General features: G+C 37.7%; 1 protein-coding gene and 1 pseudogene across 10 annotated transcripts in view; both read right to left on the bottom strand.

Moving 5' to 3' along the window:
* Positions 1 to 1,742: 1,742 nt before the first annotated feature.
* On the bottom strand, positions 1,743 to 2,408 carry LOC100684253 (annotated as a pseudogene).
* A 1,836-nt stretch (positions 2,409 to 4,244) lies between these two features.
* Positions 4,245 to 18,967, bottom strand: part of WDR47 (WD repeat domain 47) — a 74,635-nt gene continuing 59,912 nt past the window's right edge. For 7 of the 10 annotated variants that reach the window (XM_038541109.1, XM_038541110.1, XM_038541108.1 and 4 more), the window contains 5 exons: positions 17,455 to 17,624; positions 16,831 to 17,007; positions 15,589 to 15,720; positions 8,464 to 8,682; positions 4,245 to 5,604 (listed from right to left, as the gene is read on the bottom strand). In XM_038541109.1, the coding sequence (XP_038397037.1) occupies positions 5,462 to 5,604; positions 8,464 to 8,682; positions 15,589 to 15,720; positions 16,831 to 17,007; positions 17,455 to 17,624 (841 nt within the window). In that variant the 3' untranslated portion in view covers positions 4,245 to 5,461. The remainder of the gene's footprint in view (positions 5,605 to 8,463; positions 8,683 to 15,588; positions 15,721 to 16,830; positions 17,008 to 17,454; positions 17,625 to 18,967) is intronic. The other 3 variants (XM_038541103.1, XM_038541106.1, XM_038541107.1) reach the window with 1 other exon arrangement.

Raw genomic sequence — 18,967 nt, 5'->3', positions numbered from 1 at the left:
ATTTTGCAAAGATCTAAGAGAGTTGCCAAATAAAATACAGAATGCCTACTTAAATAAATTTTGATTTCAGATAAATACTGAATATTTTTTTAGCATGACTATGTCCCATGCAATATTTGGGAGATACTTTGGGACAGACTAAAAGAAACCATTCATTGTTTGATGGGACATAGCTATACTTAAAAGTTATTTGTTGTTTACCTGAAATACAAATTTGATTGAGTGTCATGTACTTATAATTGCTAAACCTGGCAACCCTGGACTGGCCGGGAAGAACAAAAATCCAAAGAGGAGTGTATTATTGCTGTTATTGAATCCACAGGCTGTTGAGGACAGGGAATTAGGCCTCACGGTGAATCAGCTATGGATTTCAGAGAATCCTTTGGGGCACTGTGGAAAATACAGGGTTCATGTGAAGTCCTCATGAAATATATTTAGCTGCATGAAAAAAATATTTATTTTGAGAGCGAGCAAATGAGTGTGGAGAGGGCCAGAGAGAGAGAATCTTTTAAGCAGACTCCCCACTGAGCATGGAGTCTGATGCGGAACTGAACCCCACAGTCCATGAGATCATGACCTGAGCCGAAAACAAGAGTTGGACACTTAACCGAGTCACCCCCGTGACCCACCAGTTTATTAATGTCCTAGCTGCACCTATTGAGTACAAATTAGCTACCTAGTTAAATTTGAACAACCTCTCCAACCTAAGTTGGGTAATTCCAGGATAGACACCACTTTGGGGATTGCATTTTCCCATCTATTCTCTTTTTGATCATGCAAACTAAAAAAAAATCCAAATACTCACTTAATACCACAGTATAAATGGGCTCCAAACATACTTTAATTCTTCAAATGGAATTATATATTAGAGGCAGCCGCGATGGCCCAGTGGTTTGGCGCTGCCTTCAGCCCGGGGTGTGATCCTGGATACCCGGGATCGAGTCCCACATCGGGCTCCCTGCGTGGAGCCTGCTTCTCCCTCTGCCTGTGTCTCTGCCTCTCTCTTTCTCTCTCTCTCTGTGTGTGTGTCTGTCATGAAGAAATACATAAAATCTTTAAAAAAAAAAAGGAATTATATATTAGGATAATTATTTATAAAGGCCTACTACATTAAAAAAAAAAGTTGGGGTGATTTTATCTATCTTACAGACCATCACATGCAGTCAGGATAGGGTAGGTGTCAGTTTTGTTCAACAAATCTGCTTGTAGAAAGTGGCAGGGTTTGAGTTGGGCTTCTGGGGTGAGCATACTGAAATTTCTCCTCCAGGCCCAGGTCATTACTGGAGTCAGCCTAGCTCCTGTTTCCAAATTTTCTTTATCGGAAAGTGAGGTTCCACCTGTGCTCCTCTCTATAGTGACTTTTCTACATAGTTTCTGCAGATCTATCTGGCTTTTTACCAGGAGTAATTAAGACATTTGTAAGTTGAGTTGGTAACACTTTGGAATTGGGTTTTAGGATAACACACTGCAGGTCAGAGACAGTTAATGAGTGGATGCTATGCTTTTGGTGATGGTACAAATTTCTTCAAAACCGTGTGTTCTGGGACCCCTGGGTGGCTCAGCGGTTGAGCGTCTGCCTTTGGCTCAGGGTGTGATCCTGGAGTCCCGGGATCGAGTCCCACATCAGGCTCCCTGCATGGAGCCTGCTTCTCCCTCTCTCTGTGTTTCTGCCTCTGTCTCTCATGAATAAATAAAATCTTAAAAAAAAAAAAAAAAACCCGTGTATTCTTTTAGTTAGATCTTTAACTTGTCTGCATGGGTCCGTCTTTTTTTAATGATCCAGGCTGAAATGCTTTAGTACAATCAGGATTTCTGGGCAGCGAAGATGCTATAGGTGATGGAGGTACAGGCAGAGAGGGGGCGGGGGGGAGTGGAGGCAGTAATGGCTGAGGAGGAAGGTGAGTTGCTGGCTGTGGCAGGATGGGAGATGGTTTAGAACACAGGCAGGCACATTTGGAAGTTTCCCACTTATGTGACACATTTGGCCACAACTTGGACAGCATGAGTTTTCTGTGATGGTTTTCAATGCCTCCTGGAGTTTGCATAATTCACTTTCCAAAATGCAAAACTGTTTTAGACTGTGAAGTTCTTGGCGGCAATAATGGGGTGGAAAGGTGAGGTCTTTCAATATGCCTAAACTCTGGCCGTGCAGTTCTGGCATCAGCTGTATATAGATCACACTTTATTTGTCTTAAGTTTTTTTGTATCTTTGATAGTGGGAAATTTGAAGTTCTGGTTTGATCTTAGCCAGCTTCTGCTAAGGAGTGTTATCTGTTGAAGGAATAGCCACTATTTTTAGTGAGGGTGATGGAGGGGGAGGGGTAACTAGCTTGAAGTGAGAGGCTTATTTTTTTTTAATAATCTTTTCACTTTGGCTTTCAGCTTTTTTCTTGTTTGAACTTGGGCATTATCGAAGTCTAAGAGCCTGGGGATTAGATGGAGTTAGGGTAGCGGCCTCTTTCTTGCCATAGTGGCTACGCCCTTTTATATTGCCACCAATAATACACAAGAGTTTCGATTTCTCCACATCCTTGCCAATACGTATTATCTTGTGTCTTTGATAACGGCCACCCTAGTGGTTGTGAGGTGGTATCTCACTGTGGTTTTTATTTTCATTTCCCTAATGATTAGTAGTGTTAAGCATCTTTTCATGTGCTTATTGGTCATTTGTCTATCTTCTTTGAAGAATTTTTTTTTTAGACTTTATATATTTGAGAGAGACAGAGAGAGAATGAGGAGAGAGAGAGAGAATCTGAAGCAGACTCTATACTGAACACAGAGCCCAATGCGGGGCTCCATCCCACAACCACAAGATCGTGACCTGAGCCAAAACAGAGTTGGACTCTTAACTGACTGAGCCACCCAGGCGCCCTGGAGAAATGTTTCAAATGCTTTGCCCATCTTTTAATCGGGTTGGTCTTTGGGTTGTTTTTGAGCTGTAATTCTTATATATTCTGGATATTAATCCTTTATCAGATATATGACTTGCAAATACTTTCTCCCATTTTGTGGGTTGCATTTTCTGTGTATTATATCCTTTGGCTTATTACAACTAAAAATATTTAAAAATACAGGCACCTGGGGGGCTCAGTGGTTGAGCATCTGCCTTTTGCTCAGGTCATGATCCCAGGGTTCTGGGATTGAGTCCCACATCAGGCTCCCTGCAGTGAGCTTGCTTCTCCCTCTGCCTATGTCTCTGCCTCTCTGTCTCTGATGAATAAATAAAATCTTCTTAAAATTTGTTAAAAAATAAATTTTCAATCAGACCTCTGACACTTCTGTGGAAAGGAGCTAAGAATTTCTGCAACTCCTTATCCCTACTCTCCTTCTCCATACCCCCACTGAGAAGGGTTCAAAGAACATAGATACTTCAGTTCTCTTACCTTTTCATATGACCCTCCAAGAATCTATTAACCTCCATGGAGAAGACAGTATGGAGGCATGTGAAAACTAACATATGTAAACAGATATGTATTAAATTATGTAATATAGTGATTATATTTCTAGTGATTATTATCTAATGTACTCCAAAATGAATTCCATACCCCATATACAGGAGGATCTTAAAGTTCTCTCCTTGAAAGTGGAATAATTTTATGAACATTTTTTTTTTTTACCATGAAGTTGCGCTGGTCTATATCAAGAAATGCTTTTTCCTAGTTTTAAACTTAACACTAATGACCTGCTGTAATGTCTAGAATGTATGAAATTGAGCATGAAAGTAAACTGAAGAGACTGTGGCATACATTTAGCAGAATTTCCCTCTGCAAAGGTAGGAAAACTGTGTACCTACTGAATATATACAACTAATGGGATTTCTTTTTTTTTTTTTTTTTCTAAAGCACTCAGTTCAACATATTTTTAATCTAACTTACAATTTATATATTTTGCTGGGCTTTTTATTAATCAGCTTTCACTTTTCCAGAATGGAAAGTCCCCCAGGTCCTGAATAAAAGAGACAAGAGACACACAAAAGTTAAGCAGTTGCCCAAGTAAAAAGTAAGTTAGTAGAACAACTTTATTTATTTTAGTAATCTCCACACCCAACATGGGGCTCGAGCTTACAACCCTGAGCTCAAGAGTCACACACTCCACCAACTGAGCCAGCAAGGCGCCCCAGTTGAACTTTAGAAAGAAATTTAAGAAACTAATTGTGGGATTCCCCCCCTGGACCACACCACCTGCAAGTAAACTGGAACAAAAAAAATTCTAAATTGAAAGTCACAGACACTGAGGAACAGGAATACTTTCAGGTGTCAAGAGGTCTTTATTGAAATAATAGCACAGTTACACTTCTAATACCCTTTCCACTTGTATACAATAGATTAAAAATGCTTGCTACACACAGTGCACAGACAGTTCAATAATTAGAACCAACTCAACTGCATTTAAAATAAATAGCCTATTTAATAATTTAAAGTAAAATTACTGTACAATATGAAAATAAAGATACATAAATGTTAGATCTACAATGCCATAGGAATAAAATCATTATTCTGCATCACACAAAACAGTGCAAGGAACAAATTCAAATAAGCTTTTGGAGTGCAAAGTTAAAATTTTTCCATTTTAAATTATCATGCAGACATAGCATTTCAAACCATGCTATAGTCTATGGCAATGTTTTTAATTTTTAAGAGGATAAATGCCAGCCAGTAAATTTACTGTACCATCGAGTGTTGCATCACATAACGCTGCTGCTCTGCTTCTACAGTACAGTTTAGAAGGGAGGTATCTTGTTGCATTCAAAACATTGAAATTAACAAGTTTCTGAAGCAAACATATTTATTTACCTTTTAAGCCTGAAGCAAAATAATGTGACAAAATAGTAATTCTATCCCTGGGTTTAAGAAAAAAAGAAAACGCCAATACCACGTAATGAACTAAGAAGCAGTTTTCCATCCATCTTTAAATTCCATAATAATCCTTAGTGAAAATAACCATGTAATTTTTGAGAGACATAGAAAATTCTGACCTCTAGCTGACAAGTGGTATAATATCATGGGACTGTGAGAAAAGTAATTTCTAAACACCTATGTTTAATCTGTGTAGAACTTGGTTGCATTACATGTAATAATATGCTTAAAGTATAGTTCAATTTCAGTGTGTATATAAAACTGTTATTTAGGCAAAGACCAAGGAATGCATTTAATACTAAACCGTAAACACATCGTCCACCTTGACTTGGAGTGCACACTGACAACGTAAGAGCTCTTCCGCAGACTTTGGCAACAAGACTACATACAGCAGGTCACAGCAGCACGAGCTCACATGGAAGACTGAAACCACTGCAGAATAACACCACCCAACAGTTCCTATCAAAGGGATACACGTTAAGAAGGGGCCTCCTCGTGCTAAGCCACTTTTCCGATCAGCTATGTTCTTCAAAATTGTTAATTTTCACAACTCAGTAGTCTTAAGTCTCTGTGCTTTCACTGCATAGACTGACACAGGGTATACTCTATCCATTGTAAGTCCAGAGGGTTACAGTTCTGTCTGCAGAGGATGACAGGAAGGAAAGATCCTGGGTGTGCCACCTGCACTGAATCACTTTGTCCTTGTGCTCCCCCACCACCATGATAGGAAGTTGTTTCGTGAGATCTCCTAAATTAAAAAGAGAGACACTGATTTACAATACAAAATAAGCATATGCATAGATTTCACAGACTTCCTGGTACCTGAAGGCATTACAGTATACCAAGTCCTAAACTACATTAATACATTTAAAGGTTTAAACAGGGAAAAATTATTAAATACCTAATTATGTCAGTAGTATTCAGTAAAATATACACAGCAACACTGACATAGCTGCCACTGTCTCCTTGAAACTCTCTTAGCTTGACTTCTCCATGACTTTGGTGCCCCTGCACCCTGGTCTCCTTTGCTGGTTTGCTGCTCCTTTCCCAGGAGGCAGCCTTCAGATTTCCCGTTTCCTTTACACCCACTTCCTATGAAATTGCATCTAGTACCATGGTATCATGGCCATTTGTATACTTATGACTCACACATTTCACCCCTAACCTTGACTTCTCACCTGAGCTCCAGACCACTGTCCAAATAGCTATTCGACATCTCACTTGACTGCCTGATAGTCATCCTAATTTGTTTAAACCAAACTCTTGCTTGCCCAAACCTGCTCCTCTTCTTCCTCCTATGTATCTTAATTAATGACACCATCTGGTTCCTCATGCCAAAAACCTAGGAGTCAGCACTCCCCTCACTCCCTAAATTTAAACCAAACATATAAAAATACATCCCAAGTTCAGTCACTTCTTATCACCCCACATCTACCACTCTAATCCAAGCTACCATCATTCCTCACCTGAACTGTTCCAATAGCCTCCTCACTGATATTTACACTTATAATCCATTCTCCCTACATAACTCAAAATTATCTTTTAAACAGATACCAATAGATATCAGATGACTCCCTATTTTGAATATTCCAAAGAATTCCCATTATGCTTTTTATAAATGTCTACAAAACCCTGCCGCTAGTTTCTTCTGTCTTTCCCTTCCTTAGTTCTCTAAGTCCCAGCCACATTAGCTTCTTGCAGTGTCATGACCATGCTGAATTCACTCTTGCCTCAGCACCTTTCCACTCGCTATGGTCTCCTCCTGGGGTCCTAACCTACCTTGTGCCTTCTCATCACTCAAGTCTCTGCACAAATGGCACTTCCCTAGAGAGACCATCTCAAGCCTGCCTAAAATAGCCTTCCCCACTCTCTCCCACACAGTCACTCTCTCCCACCTTGCTGATTTTTTAATAGCATTTACCAATACTTGAAGTTACACCATTTATTGGTTTACTTTTTATTTACCTCCACAATGTAAGCTCAATCAAGGAGGAAGTTACCTGTCTTATTCATCTCTCTGTCACTAGTTGATACAAAATAAATATTTGCTTACTAACTTATTAAAAATAAAACTAGATGCTGAAGAAATAATTATACAGATTATACCCTAAGTTTTTAAAAGTAGAAGCAAATAGTACATAATGCATATTTTAACATCTATCATCATTGAACTCAAAATGATTCAGTGTATTAAATGTTGATTCTTTCAAATATTTTAGAAATACTTAACAAAATAACCTATTCACTTGATTTAACTATTTGCTATAATTCACATCAATACGGCACCAGTAATTTGTTCTGTAAATACTATAAAACTAAAATTTGAAAATGTTATAAAGTTGATTACACCAGATTAACAACAACAAAAAGATCCAAATAGCCATAAAAATCCTAGAAGAGAGCACAGGCAGTAATTTCTCTGACATTAGCAGTAGCAACATTTTTCTAGATATGTCTTCTAAGGCAAAGGAAACGAAAACAAAAACAAACTATTGGGAACTACAACAAAATAAAAAGCTTCTGCACAGAAAGAGAATCAACAAAACAAAAACACAACCTATGGAATGGGAGATGATATTTGCAAATGACATATGTGATAAAGGGTCAGAATCCAAAATACCTAAAGAAGTTATACAACTGAACACTAAAAAAACAACCCAATTAAAAGTGGGCAGATGACATGAACTGACATGCCTCCAAAGAAGACATTCAGACAGCCAACAGACACATGAAAAGATGCTCAACATCACCCGGCATCAGGGAAATACAAATCAAAACCTTAATGAGATATTACCTCATACCTGTCAGAATGGTAAATTAAAAACACAAGAAACAACAAGTGTTGGTGAGGATTGGAGAAAAAAGAAAGGAACCATCGTGCACTGTTAGTGGGAACACAAACTGGTGCAGCCACTGTGGAAAACAGTATGGAGGTTCCCCAAAAAATTAAAAATAGAACTACCATATGATCCAGTAATTCCATTATTGGGTATTTACCCAAAGAATACAAAAACAGTAATTCAAAAAAATATATATGCACCCTTATTTTTATTGTAGCATTATTTACAATAGCCATGATATGCAAGCAACCCAAATACCAATCAACAGATGAATAGATACATAAGATGTGGTATAGACACACACAACGGAATATTACTCAGCCAGGAAAAAGAATGAAATCTTGCCATTTGCAACAACATGGATGGAGGGTATAATGCTAAGTGAAATCAGTCAGGGAAATACAAATACCATATGATTTCACTTATTGTGGAATTTAAGAAATAAAACAAAGAAAAAAAGAGAAATGAAAAACCAGACTCTTAGTTGTAGAGAACAAACTGATGGTTACCAGAGGGAAGATAGGTGGGGGGATGGGTGAAATAGATGAAGGAGATTAAGAGTACAACTATCTTGAAGAGCACCAGTTAATGTACAGAATTTTTGAATCATTATACTGTATACCTCAAACTAATACAACACTGTACGTTAATTATACTGAAATTTCAAAAATAAAGTTTTAAAAAAGTTGTATGTAGATTTAAAAGAGAGAGAGAGAGATCTGAAATAGGAGAGACTACAAACACGGAAAGAGGTCAATTTCCCTCACCTTGTAGGTCTGTCACCTTTATTTTCATATCATAGGATCCTGTCAGCAGGTAGTGAGCTCCAGGAGAGAATCGAACAGAGCGAACATCACTGGAATGAGGGTGATAACTTTGTACCATTCTTCCTCCTCTTATGTCATATAACATGCAGCTAGAATCTTCTTGTCCTGTGGCTAAGAGACGGCCACTGGGATCGACAGCTACAGAGGCCACTGCACTACCTGTATAGAACAAAGAATACAAGTTTCATATGGAAAAATCAATATAGCTATGATTATGAACATAATCAACAGCTAATTTTGTTCATTATGTTCACTGAACCGTACAGGAAAAATTAATGTACCTTATCAAAACTGTTAAGGAAAAGTCCAACTTAGCATTCAACCAATAACAATTGCATCCTTTTTTAGAGACAAAGTATGAAGCAAGATCCTGTGAGAAATGAGAAAGTCCGTTTTTTGGTCACTTGAGGAACTCTCTGGAACACCGTTACTTATAGTACAATAGTGCAACAGATGAGCTACTTTTCCTAAGGCAGTGCTATCACTGCTGGGTAAGTATCCAGAATACTCCCATAACCAGCTTAAAGTCTAGTTAGGGGAACAAGAAATTAAAATAATAAAATGTTTTAGGACACAGTGTAGGAAATGTATTTAGGCAACACACCAATAACAGCCAGTAGAAATCAGATGAAAATAAATGCTGAGTCCACAGGCTGCAGCCCTAAATCTAGACCGTACAATTTCAATGAAGGCAATAACGCCCCCCCACCCAGGGGATGCAAAATGGTTCCCAGGAGACAAAAAAAAAAACTTAAATATTAACAATAGTTTGTAGCCCTCCAAAGATGAACTACTACTCCATCCAACAAAATCTATTCCTAGTATTTAATTTCTCTGGTTAGGAAAAAATTTAATTTTGCTTTTCTCTTTGCGTGGGGGTAGGATGCTTGCAATAATGAAAATAAAATTGAAGAGCACTGCTCTGGGCATGGTAAAGAGTCTGCACTTTTTTTTTTTTTAAGATTTTATTTATTTATTCATGAGAGACCGAGAGGCAGAGACATAGGCAGAGGAAGAAGCAGGCTCCATGTAGGGAGCTTGATGCAGGACTCAATCCCGAGACTCCAGGATCATGCCCCAGGCAGAAGGCAGGTGCTAATAAACTGCTGAGCCACCCAGGTGTTCCTCTTTAAACCATGTTATACTTTAACTTTGGCGACAATGCAAACTAAACTTTAACAAATCAATGATAATATACTCAAATATAAAAACAGAATTATACATGTGTGCATACTCCAGAATCAAGTTTGCTAGAACGAATCATATCTGGTTTGAATCAAAGTATAGAAAAAGATCCATGTAGAAACTAAAAAAAAACAATAGGGGATCCCTGGGTGGCGTAGCTGTTTGGCGCCTGCCTTTGGCCCAGGGCGCGATCCTGGAGACCCGGGATCAAATCCCACATCAGGCTCCTGGTGCATGGAGCCTGCTTCTCCCTCTGCCTGTGTCTCTGCCTCTCTCTCTCTCTCTCTCTGTGACTATCATAAATAAATAAAAAAAAAAATTTGAAAAAAAAAAATAATAAAAAATAAAAAAAAACAATAGGACAGATCAAACTAGGAGCTAGTTCTTTGAAAAAAAATGAGTAAAACCGATTAACTTCTAGCCAGCTTTATCAAGAAAAAAAAAAAGAAAAAAGGAGTCAAATAAATAAAATCACAAATAAGAAAGGAGAAATAATAACCAACACTACAGAAATGCAAACAATTTTAAGAGAATATTATGAAAGACTATATGCCAACAATTGGACAACCTAGAAGAAATGGACAAATTTCTAGAAATGTAAACTACCAGAAAAGGAACAGGAAAAAATAGAAAATTTGAACAGATCAATAACCAGCAAGGAAACTGAATCAGTAATCAAAAAACTCCGAACAAACAAAAGTCCAGGACCAGATGACTCCACAGGAGAACTCTATTTACTTACTTACTTAATGAAAGAATAAGTTAGGTTTTTTTTTCTTCTTCAAATTGTTATTTAAATTCCAGTTAGTTAACATACAGTGTACATTAGTTTCAACTACAGAATCTAGTGATTCATCACTTACTTATAACACCCAATGCTCATGACAAGTGCCCTCCTTAGTACCAATCACCCCTTTAGCCCATCCCCGCACCCACCTCCCATCTCGTAACCCTAAGTCTGTTCTCTATAGTTAAGAGTCTGTTTCTGGGTTTGCCTCTCTCTCTCTCTCTCTTTTTTTTTTTTTTTTACACCTATGTTCATCTATTTTGTTTCTTAAATTTCTTATATGAGTGGATTTATATGGTATTTATCCTTCTCTGACTACTTATTTCACTTAGCATAATATTCTCTAGTTCCATCCACATTGTTGCAAATGGCAAGATTTCATTTTTTTATGGCTGAATAATATGCCATTGTATATATGTACATCCTGTTTATCCATTCAGTCAATGGACATTTGGGCTCTTTCCATATTTTGACTATTGTTGATAGTTCTGCTATAAGCACTGGGGTGCATGTATCCCTTTGAATCCATATTTTTGTATCCTTTGGATAAATACCTAGCAGTGCAACATTTAAAGAAGAGTTAGGACCTATTCTCAAACTATTCCAAAAAAACAGAAAAAGGAAGGGAAAACTTCCAAAAATTCATTCTATGAGGCCAGCATTATCCTGATACTAAAACCAGACAGACACCACTAAAAAAGAGAACTACAGGCCAATATCCCTGATGAACAGAGATGCAAAAGCCCTCAACAAAATACTAGCAAACTGAATCCAATACATTAAAAAATCATTCACCACAACCAAGTGGGTTTTATTCCTGGGTTGCAAGTGTGGTTCAATTTTCATAAATCCATTTGATGTGATACATTGTATCAATAAGAGAAAGGAGAAGAACCATAATATGATCATTTCAATGGACACAGAAAAAGCATCTGACAAAGTACAACACCCATTCATGATAAAAACCCTCAACAAAGTAGGTTTAGAAAGAACATACTTCAACATAATAAGGGCCATTTACGAAAAATCTACAGCTAACATCATCCTTAATGGGGAAAAACTGAGAGGTTTTCCTCTAAGGTCAGGAAAAAGGCAAGGATATTCACTCTTACCACTTACCACTTTTATTCAACATAGTACTGGAAGTCCTATCTATAGCAGTCAGACAACAGAAAGAAAAGACATCCAAATCATTAAGGAAGACATAAAACTTTCACTATTTGCAGATGATTATATATATATCTACCTATATATAGGTATCTATCTATATACCTATATATCTATATACCTATATAGATACCTATCTATCTATATAAAAGATATAGATTTTTTTTTAAAATTCCAAAAACCTGCTAGAACTAATAAACAGATTTATTTAAGTCACAGGATACAAAATCAATGTACAGAAATCTGTTGCATTTCTATACACCAATGATGAAGCAGCAGAAAGAGAAATTAAACCTACCAAAGAGGTGAAAGATCTGTGCTCTGAAAACTATAAAACACTGATAAAAGAAACTGAAGAGGACACAAAGAAATGGAAACACATTCCATGCTTAAGGATTGGAAGGACAAATATTGTTTGTTTGTTTTGTTTTTTTTTTTTTTTGTTTTTTTGTTTTAATTTTTATTTATTTATGGTAGTCACACAGAGAGAAAGAGAGAGAGGCAGAGACACAAGCAGAGGGAGAAGCAGGCTCCATGCAGGGAACCTGATGCGGGACTCGATCCTGGGTCTCCAGGATCACACCCCAGGCTGCAGGCGGCGCTAAACCGCTGCACCACCGGGGCTGCCGGAAGGACAAATATTGTTAAAAATGTTAAAGTGTCTACACCACCCAAAGCAATCTACACATTTAATGTAATCACTATCAAAATACCAACAGCACTTTTCACAGAACTTTAAAAAATTTTCTAAAATTTGTATGAAATCACAAAAGACTCCAAACTGCCAGAGTAACCTTGAAAAAGGAAAGCAAAGCTGGAGGTATCACAATTCTGGGCTTCAGGTTATGTAACAAAGCTGTAGTCAGCAAACAGTATGGTACTGGCACAAAAACAAGCACATAGATTAACAGAACAGAATAGAACCCACAACTACAAGGTCAATTAATCTTTGACAAAACAGGAAAGAATATCCAATGGGGAAAAAGACAGTATATACTCAACAAATGGTGTTGGGAAAACTGGACAGCAACAGGCAAAAGAATGAAATTGGACCAGTTTCTTATGCCATACAGAAAAATAAATTGAAAATGGATTAAAGATGGGCAGCCCCGGTGGCGCAGCGGTTTAGCGCCGCCTGCAGCCCAGGGTGTGATCTGGAGACCCTGGATCAAGTCCCACTTCGGGCTCTTTGCATGGAGCCTGCTTCTCCCTCTGCCTGTGTCTCTGCCTCTCTCTCTCTCTGCATCTCTATGAATAAATAAATAAAATCTTAAAAAAAAAAAAGAAAAGAAAATGGATTAAAGACCTAAATGTGAGAACATAAAAATCCTAGAAGAGAACACAGACAGTAACTTCTTTGACATTGGCCAAAGCAACTTTTTTCTAGACAGGTCTCCTGAAGCAAGGGAAACCGAAGTAAAAATAAACTACTGAGACTTTATCAAAATAAAAAGCATCTGCACAGTGAAGCAAACAATCACAGAACTAAAAGGCAACCCACAGGATAGGAGAAGATATTTGCAAATGACATATCTGATAAAGGATTAGTATCCAAAATATATAAAGTACTTACACAACTCAAAATTTAAAAAACAGATAATCCAATTAAAAATGGACAGAGACATGAATAGACATTTCTCTAAATAAGTCAAACAGAGGCTAAAAGATAAATGAAAAGATGTTCATCATCACTTACTATCAGAGAAATGTAAATAATGAGATATCACCTCACACCTGTCAGAGTGGCTAAAATCAACAACACAAGAAACAAGTGTTGGCAAGGAGAAGCCTCTTCCACTGTTGGTGAGAATGCAAACTAGTGCAGCCACTCTAGAAAACAGTATGGAGGTTCCTCAAAAAGTTAAAGATAGTGCAATTGCTGCATTGTAGGGTAGTTCTACTAGGTATTTACCCAAAGAACACAAAAACACTAATTCAAAAGGATATATGCATATAAAATATATTTATAGCAGCATTATTTACAATAGCCAAATTATGGAAGTAGCCAATTGGACTTCCAGTTATGGAAGGTGTCCACTAATTGATGAATGGATATAGAAAATGTGGGGTGTGTGTACATAAATGTAATGAAATATTATTCAACCATAAGATAGAATGAAATCTTAGCTTTTGCAATGACGTGGATGGAGCTAGAGAGTATAATGCTGAGTGAAGTAAGTCAGAAAAAGACAAATACCACATGATTTTCACTCATATGTGGAATTTAAGAAACAAAATGAGCACAGAGAATAAAAAGAGAGAAATCAAGAAACACACTCTTAATTAGAGACAGCAAACTGATGGTTAGCAGAGGTGAGGCAGGTAGGGGAGATAGGTTAAATAGGTGACAAGGATTAAGGAATGCACTTGTTATGATGAGCACTGGGTGATGTATGTAAGTGCTGAATCACCCTATTGTACACCTGAAACTAACATAACACTGCATGTTAACTGACTGGAATTAAAATAAAAACTTAAAAATAAAAACCCAGAGCACTGAGTGAGCCTCAAATGAAACACTCAGCAATATTCACTGAGTTAACGCCAGTCCCCAGTAAGCTGTATATTGTGTGATGCTAATTCAATGGCACCTCTAGTCAAAGTTTTATTAAAATAGTAAGTAAAATATTCCTAAAAAAAAAAAAAAAAAGGCCATGAAAGTCAAGAGAATAAACAAAGCATCAAAATAAAACAAAACCATCACCAAAAAGCAGGAATAAAAGGTGTTTCACTTGGAAGAGTGCCATAGAATTGCTATTAAAAACTACAAAGGAAAAAAAAACAAAAAAACTACAAAGGCAGAAAAAGGACCCTAAAATAAAGACAATAGTAAAATACTGCATCACTCTTAGATACCAGCATTTAAAACTGTTTAAAATAGTAGAATACTGCATCACTCTCAGATACCAACATCTATGATACAACACAAAGAGCAGTACCCTCAGTTTACACAGAACAATCCAGGTGTATACTGTTAGGTTTAAAATGTGAGGCATGTATTATAACTACCATTTCTGTGTGCATGTGTATGTATGTTTCAAGACAACAGATGGGCAGCCCGCATGGCTCAGTGGTTTAGCGCTGCTTTCCGCCCAGGGCACGATCCTGGAGACCCAGGATTGAGTCCCGCATCAGGCTCCCTGCATGGAGCCTGTTTCTCCCTCTGTGTCTCTGCCTCTCTCTCTCTCTCTCTCTCTCTCTCTCTGTGTGTCTCTCATGAATAAATAAATAAAATCTTTAAAAATAATAATAATAAATAAAGACAACAGATTATGATATATACAAACTTCTTGATTATACTAACAGATTTTGTATAGAAGAATAAATAAGAAACTCGTCCCTTAGGGAAAGACACCAAAGAAAAGGAGTGACTTCAAAGAAATTGACTTGTTCAATTTCAATTTCTCTGCTGCATATTTATTTAAAAAAATATTTTAAGGTAGGAGGTTTTTTTTTAAGATTTTATTTATTTATTCATGAGAGACACAGAGAGGAAGAGAGGCAGAGACAGAAGCAGAGGGAGAAGCAGGGGGAGAAGCAGCCCCCCCTCCCCAAGGAGCCCGATGCGGAACTCAATCCCGAATCCCAGGATCATGCCCTGAGCCAAAGGCAGACACTCAACCACTGAGCCACCCAGGTATCCCTAAAGGTATAAGTTCTAAAACAGCCCTGCCATGTAATAATTGGGGCATGATACTTAATCTCCCTGGGCCTCAGTTTCCTAAGCTGAATTTTATTTTTACAAAGAAAGTAACAGATGAAAAGTATTTTGAAAGAATTTAAGATAATCAATAAAATACCACGCATTTATTTTACTATTTGTTCCTTTTTTTTTTTTAACATATGTGTTGCAGGGGAGAGGAAGCAAGTGCATTTTATAAAGTTTCTTTCTCACATAAATTCATTTAAATTCCAGAAAAACCTACCAGTTCCATGGAATGTTGTCCCAACAACACGAACACAGCTTGGTACTCGAAGATCCCAAAATCTAACAGTCTTATCTTGGGAACCAGATGCAATCATCCAGCCACTCCAGGTATAAAGTGCTAAAATATGCCCTATAAAAGATCATATACTCAGTTATTACTGTGGAACAGTGCTCTTCCTAAACACATTCAAAGCTAGGCACTCCTTACATGTGATGATCTGGTTAATCAAGTATACTAGCTGGTAGAGATTTTCCACATATATCAAATACATCGGCAATTTTCAAAAAACTAAAATTCAGTAAAATGTACAATGTGAAAACCATACTAAACAATCTTTTTTGTGATTCAGTATTTCAGGATATCGTAATTAGTACTGAAAAAAATATTATCATTTGAAATCATGGCAAATGATGGCAAAGCACTGGATCATGGGGTTAGAACAGTGGCTTTGCAAGAGACAGAACTGAGGTTGTATCTCAGTTCTGCCATATTTAGCTATAAGATACTGGCCAAGCCTTACCTTTTCAAATTTCATTTCATGTGTAAGATACAGATAAAACTTTATGCCTTAAAAGGTTGTAGTGAGGATTAAATTAAGAAATTATGTGTATAAACAAAGGACTTAGCATACCAGGGAAATGTTATTTATCATTACTATGTTGTACCCAAGTTTGTCCCAATATTTTTTTTATTTTTAAAAATTTTTTATTTATTTATGATAGTCACACACAGAGAGAGAGAGAGGCAGAGACACAGACAGAGGGAGAAGCAGGCTCCATGCACTGGGAGCCTGACGTGGGATTCGATCCTGGGTCTCCAGGATCGCGCCCTGGGCCAAAGGCAAGCGCCAAACCGCTGCGCCACCCAGGGATCCCCCAATTTAAATTTTTAAAATAAAAATTTCCTGTCTTGAAGAAGTCCCTTTTTTTTTTTAGATTTTATTTATTTATTCATGAGAAACACAGAGATAGAGATAGAGAGAGACAGAGAGAGAGCGAGCGCACGCGCGCAAGAGCGGCAGAGGAAGAAGCAGGCTCCGTGCAGGGAGCCCGACGCAGGACTCGATCCCAGGTTTCCAGGATCAGGCCCTGGGCTGAAGGCAGCACTAAACCGCTGAGCCACCCGGGCTGCCTGAAGAAGTCCCTTTTGATAAAATATACCCCATTACTGAAAATGCAGTGGTGGGGGGGAAGCACAGGCTGAACAAAAAGATAAGTAGCATCTGAGACTATTGCATACCTGTATGTCCACTCAGAGCATGCAGGCCCTGTCCTCTTTGACAATCAGTTGTATAAATGTTACAATCCCCTGCTCCAGCACTTATCAAAATGGCTCCACCACTTTCTGGGCCTTCCATAAATGCCAAGTCTCTAATTGTCCCATCATGCATACTAAATTCCAGATCCGGTCCTGAAACAACAATAAGAATTTAAAAAAAAGATGCTGCTCAACTTACTGTGATAATTTGAGATTGCCAAACTGTCTCAAAACTAAGCAAGAATAATGGAAGAGATGTGGTTTACATTTTCATTTAGGGATTAATACTATAATCAATCTCACTTTACTGAGCAAAGAACTTTAAGAAATCAAAATACTGATTCAGTTATCATCATCCCTAAAACAAAGCTATGGAGTTACCTTCTCTTTTATCCCAAAGAAAATGAAAGAGAAGACAGGTACTCTCTGGAACATATTCATTAATGCATTGCTGGTAGTTGAATGCAACTAAGCAATTATAATATAAAAAACTCTTAAGACTATATTCTTAGATTAAATTGAAAGTAATACAGAGATATATCAAAGATACAACATAGAACATTAAGAATACATTGGTTAGCCACTGCTTACATACTTGGGACCTACCTGTTGCATTACAAGTCTCTGCATTGAAGGGCAGCACTTTGACATATTTGTCATTTGATCCTGTTGCTAACAGCTGTCCACAAGGACTCCAGGTCACACAGTAAATGGATCCTTTATGATGTTTATTCCTTTTAAAACGTACCACTGGCTGCTTAGGGATGTCACATGCACTAAAAACAAAAATTACAGAAAGACATTTCAATTTCTTGCGTGTTTAAATTAATGAAGTTCTGTATTATAGTTGTTCTTGAGGGAGGGAACAAAAAAGTATCAGACAACATGCCAATAATAATTAAAAATTCATGGAAAGAATTTAAAGCATATTTAAAACCCAAAAGTAGGGCACATAGGTGGCTCAGTTAGTTAAGCATCTGCCTTCGGCTCAGGTCATGATCCCAGGGTCCTAGGATTGAGCCTCACATCAGGCTCTGTGTTGAGATTGCTTCTTCTTCTCCTTTTCCCTCTCCCACTCCCCCTGCTTGTGTCTCTCTCTGTAAAATAAATAAATAAAAATCTTTAAAATCTTTAAATCTGGGATCCCCGGGCAGCTCAGCAGTTTGGTGCCTGCCTTTGGCCCAGGGTGTGATCCTGGGATCAAGTCCTGTATCGGACTCCCTGCGTGGAGCCTGCTTCTCCCTCTGCCTGTGTCTCTGCCTCTCTCTCTCTCTCTGTGTCCCTCATGAGTGAATAAATAAATCATAAATAAATAAATATAAATAAATTCTTTTAAAAAATAATTTTTAAAAATCCAGAAGTAAAATTATGAAGTATTTTTAGACTAACCTCTTATTTCAGATCACATAGCAAACAAGACTTTTTCTTTTTAAGATTTTATTTATCTGTTTGACAGAGAGAGAAAATGAGCACACAAGCAGGAGGAGCATCAGGGAGAGGGAGAGGAAGAAGCAGGGTCCCCATGAAGCAGGGAGCCCAATGCAGGGCTTGATCCCAGGACCCTGGATCATAACCTGAGCCAAAGGCAGATGCTTAACTGGCTAAGCCACCCAGGCACCTCAAAATTATTTTTTTAAGAAGTCTCCATTTCACACATTTTTCCTGGATTTTAACTCAGAAACCTAGAAGAATGAAAAAAGAGCTTCTAATCCTTCCAAATTCAAAAAGTTCAAAAAAACATTTATTAAATACGTAAGATGAGCAACTAACTAGGGCTGAGGGAAGGCAAGAGATGAATAAAAAATAAGAGGCAAGAATTCTTTCTAGAGTTTAAAATCTGGCAAGGGTTGATATTGTGACTATCTGCATACAATAAGGCAGGTAGGTATAAATGTTCTGAGTTCAGTACAAAGTACTTAGGCCTTAACAGACAGGGATAATTTTTACAGTATTCTGATGATGGCAGAAGAATAGTTCTAGTGAAGATAAAATATTGTAGGGAAAGTGCCAGCTGAATGTGCAGTACAGGAAACAGACTGTGGGGTAGCAGGAAGAAGCCCAGGGCTTCCAGAATGGAAACTAAGCAGATGGACACCATAGTAGGTGAAGAGCTCCAGGC

The sequence above is a fragment of the Canis lupus genome, chromosome 6, assembly GCF_011100685.1.
Source record: "Canis lupus familiaris isolate Mischka breed German Shepherd chromosome 6, alternate assembly UU_Cfam_GSD_1.0, whole genome shotgun sequence".
NCBI lineage: Eukaryota > Metazoa > Chordata > Mammalia > Carnivora > Canidae > Canis > Canis lupus.
This window is presented reverse-complemented; position numbering and strand designations above follow the sequence as displayed.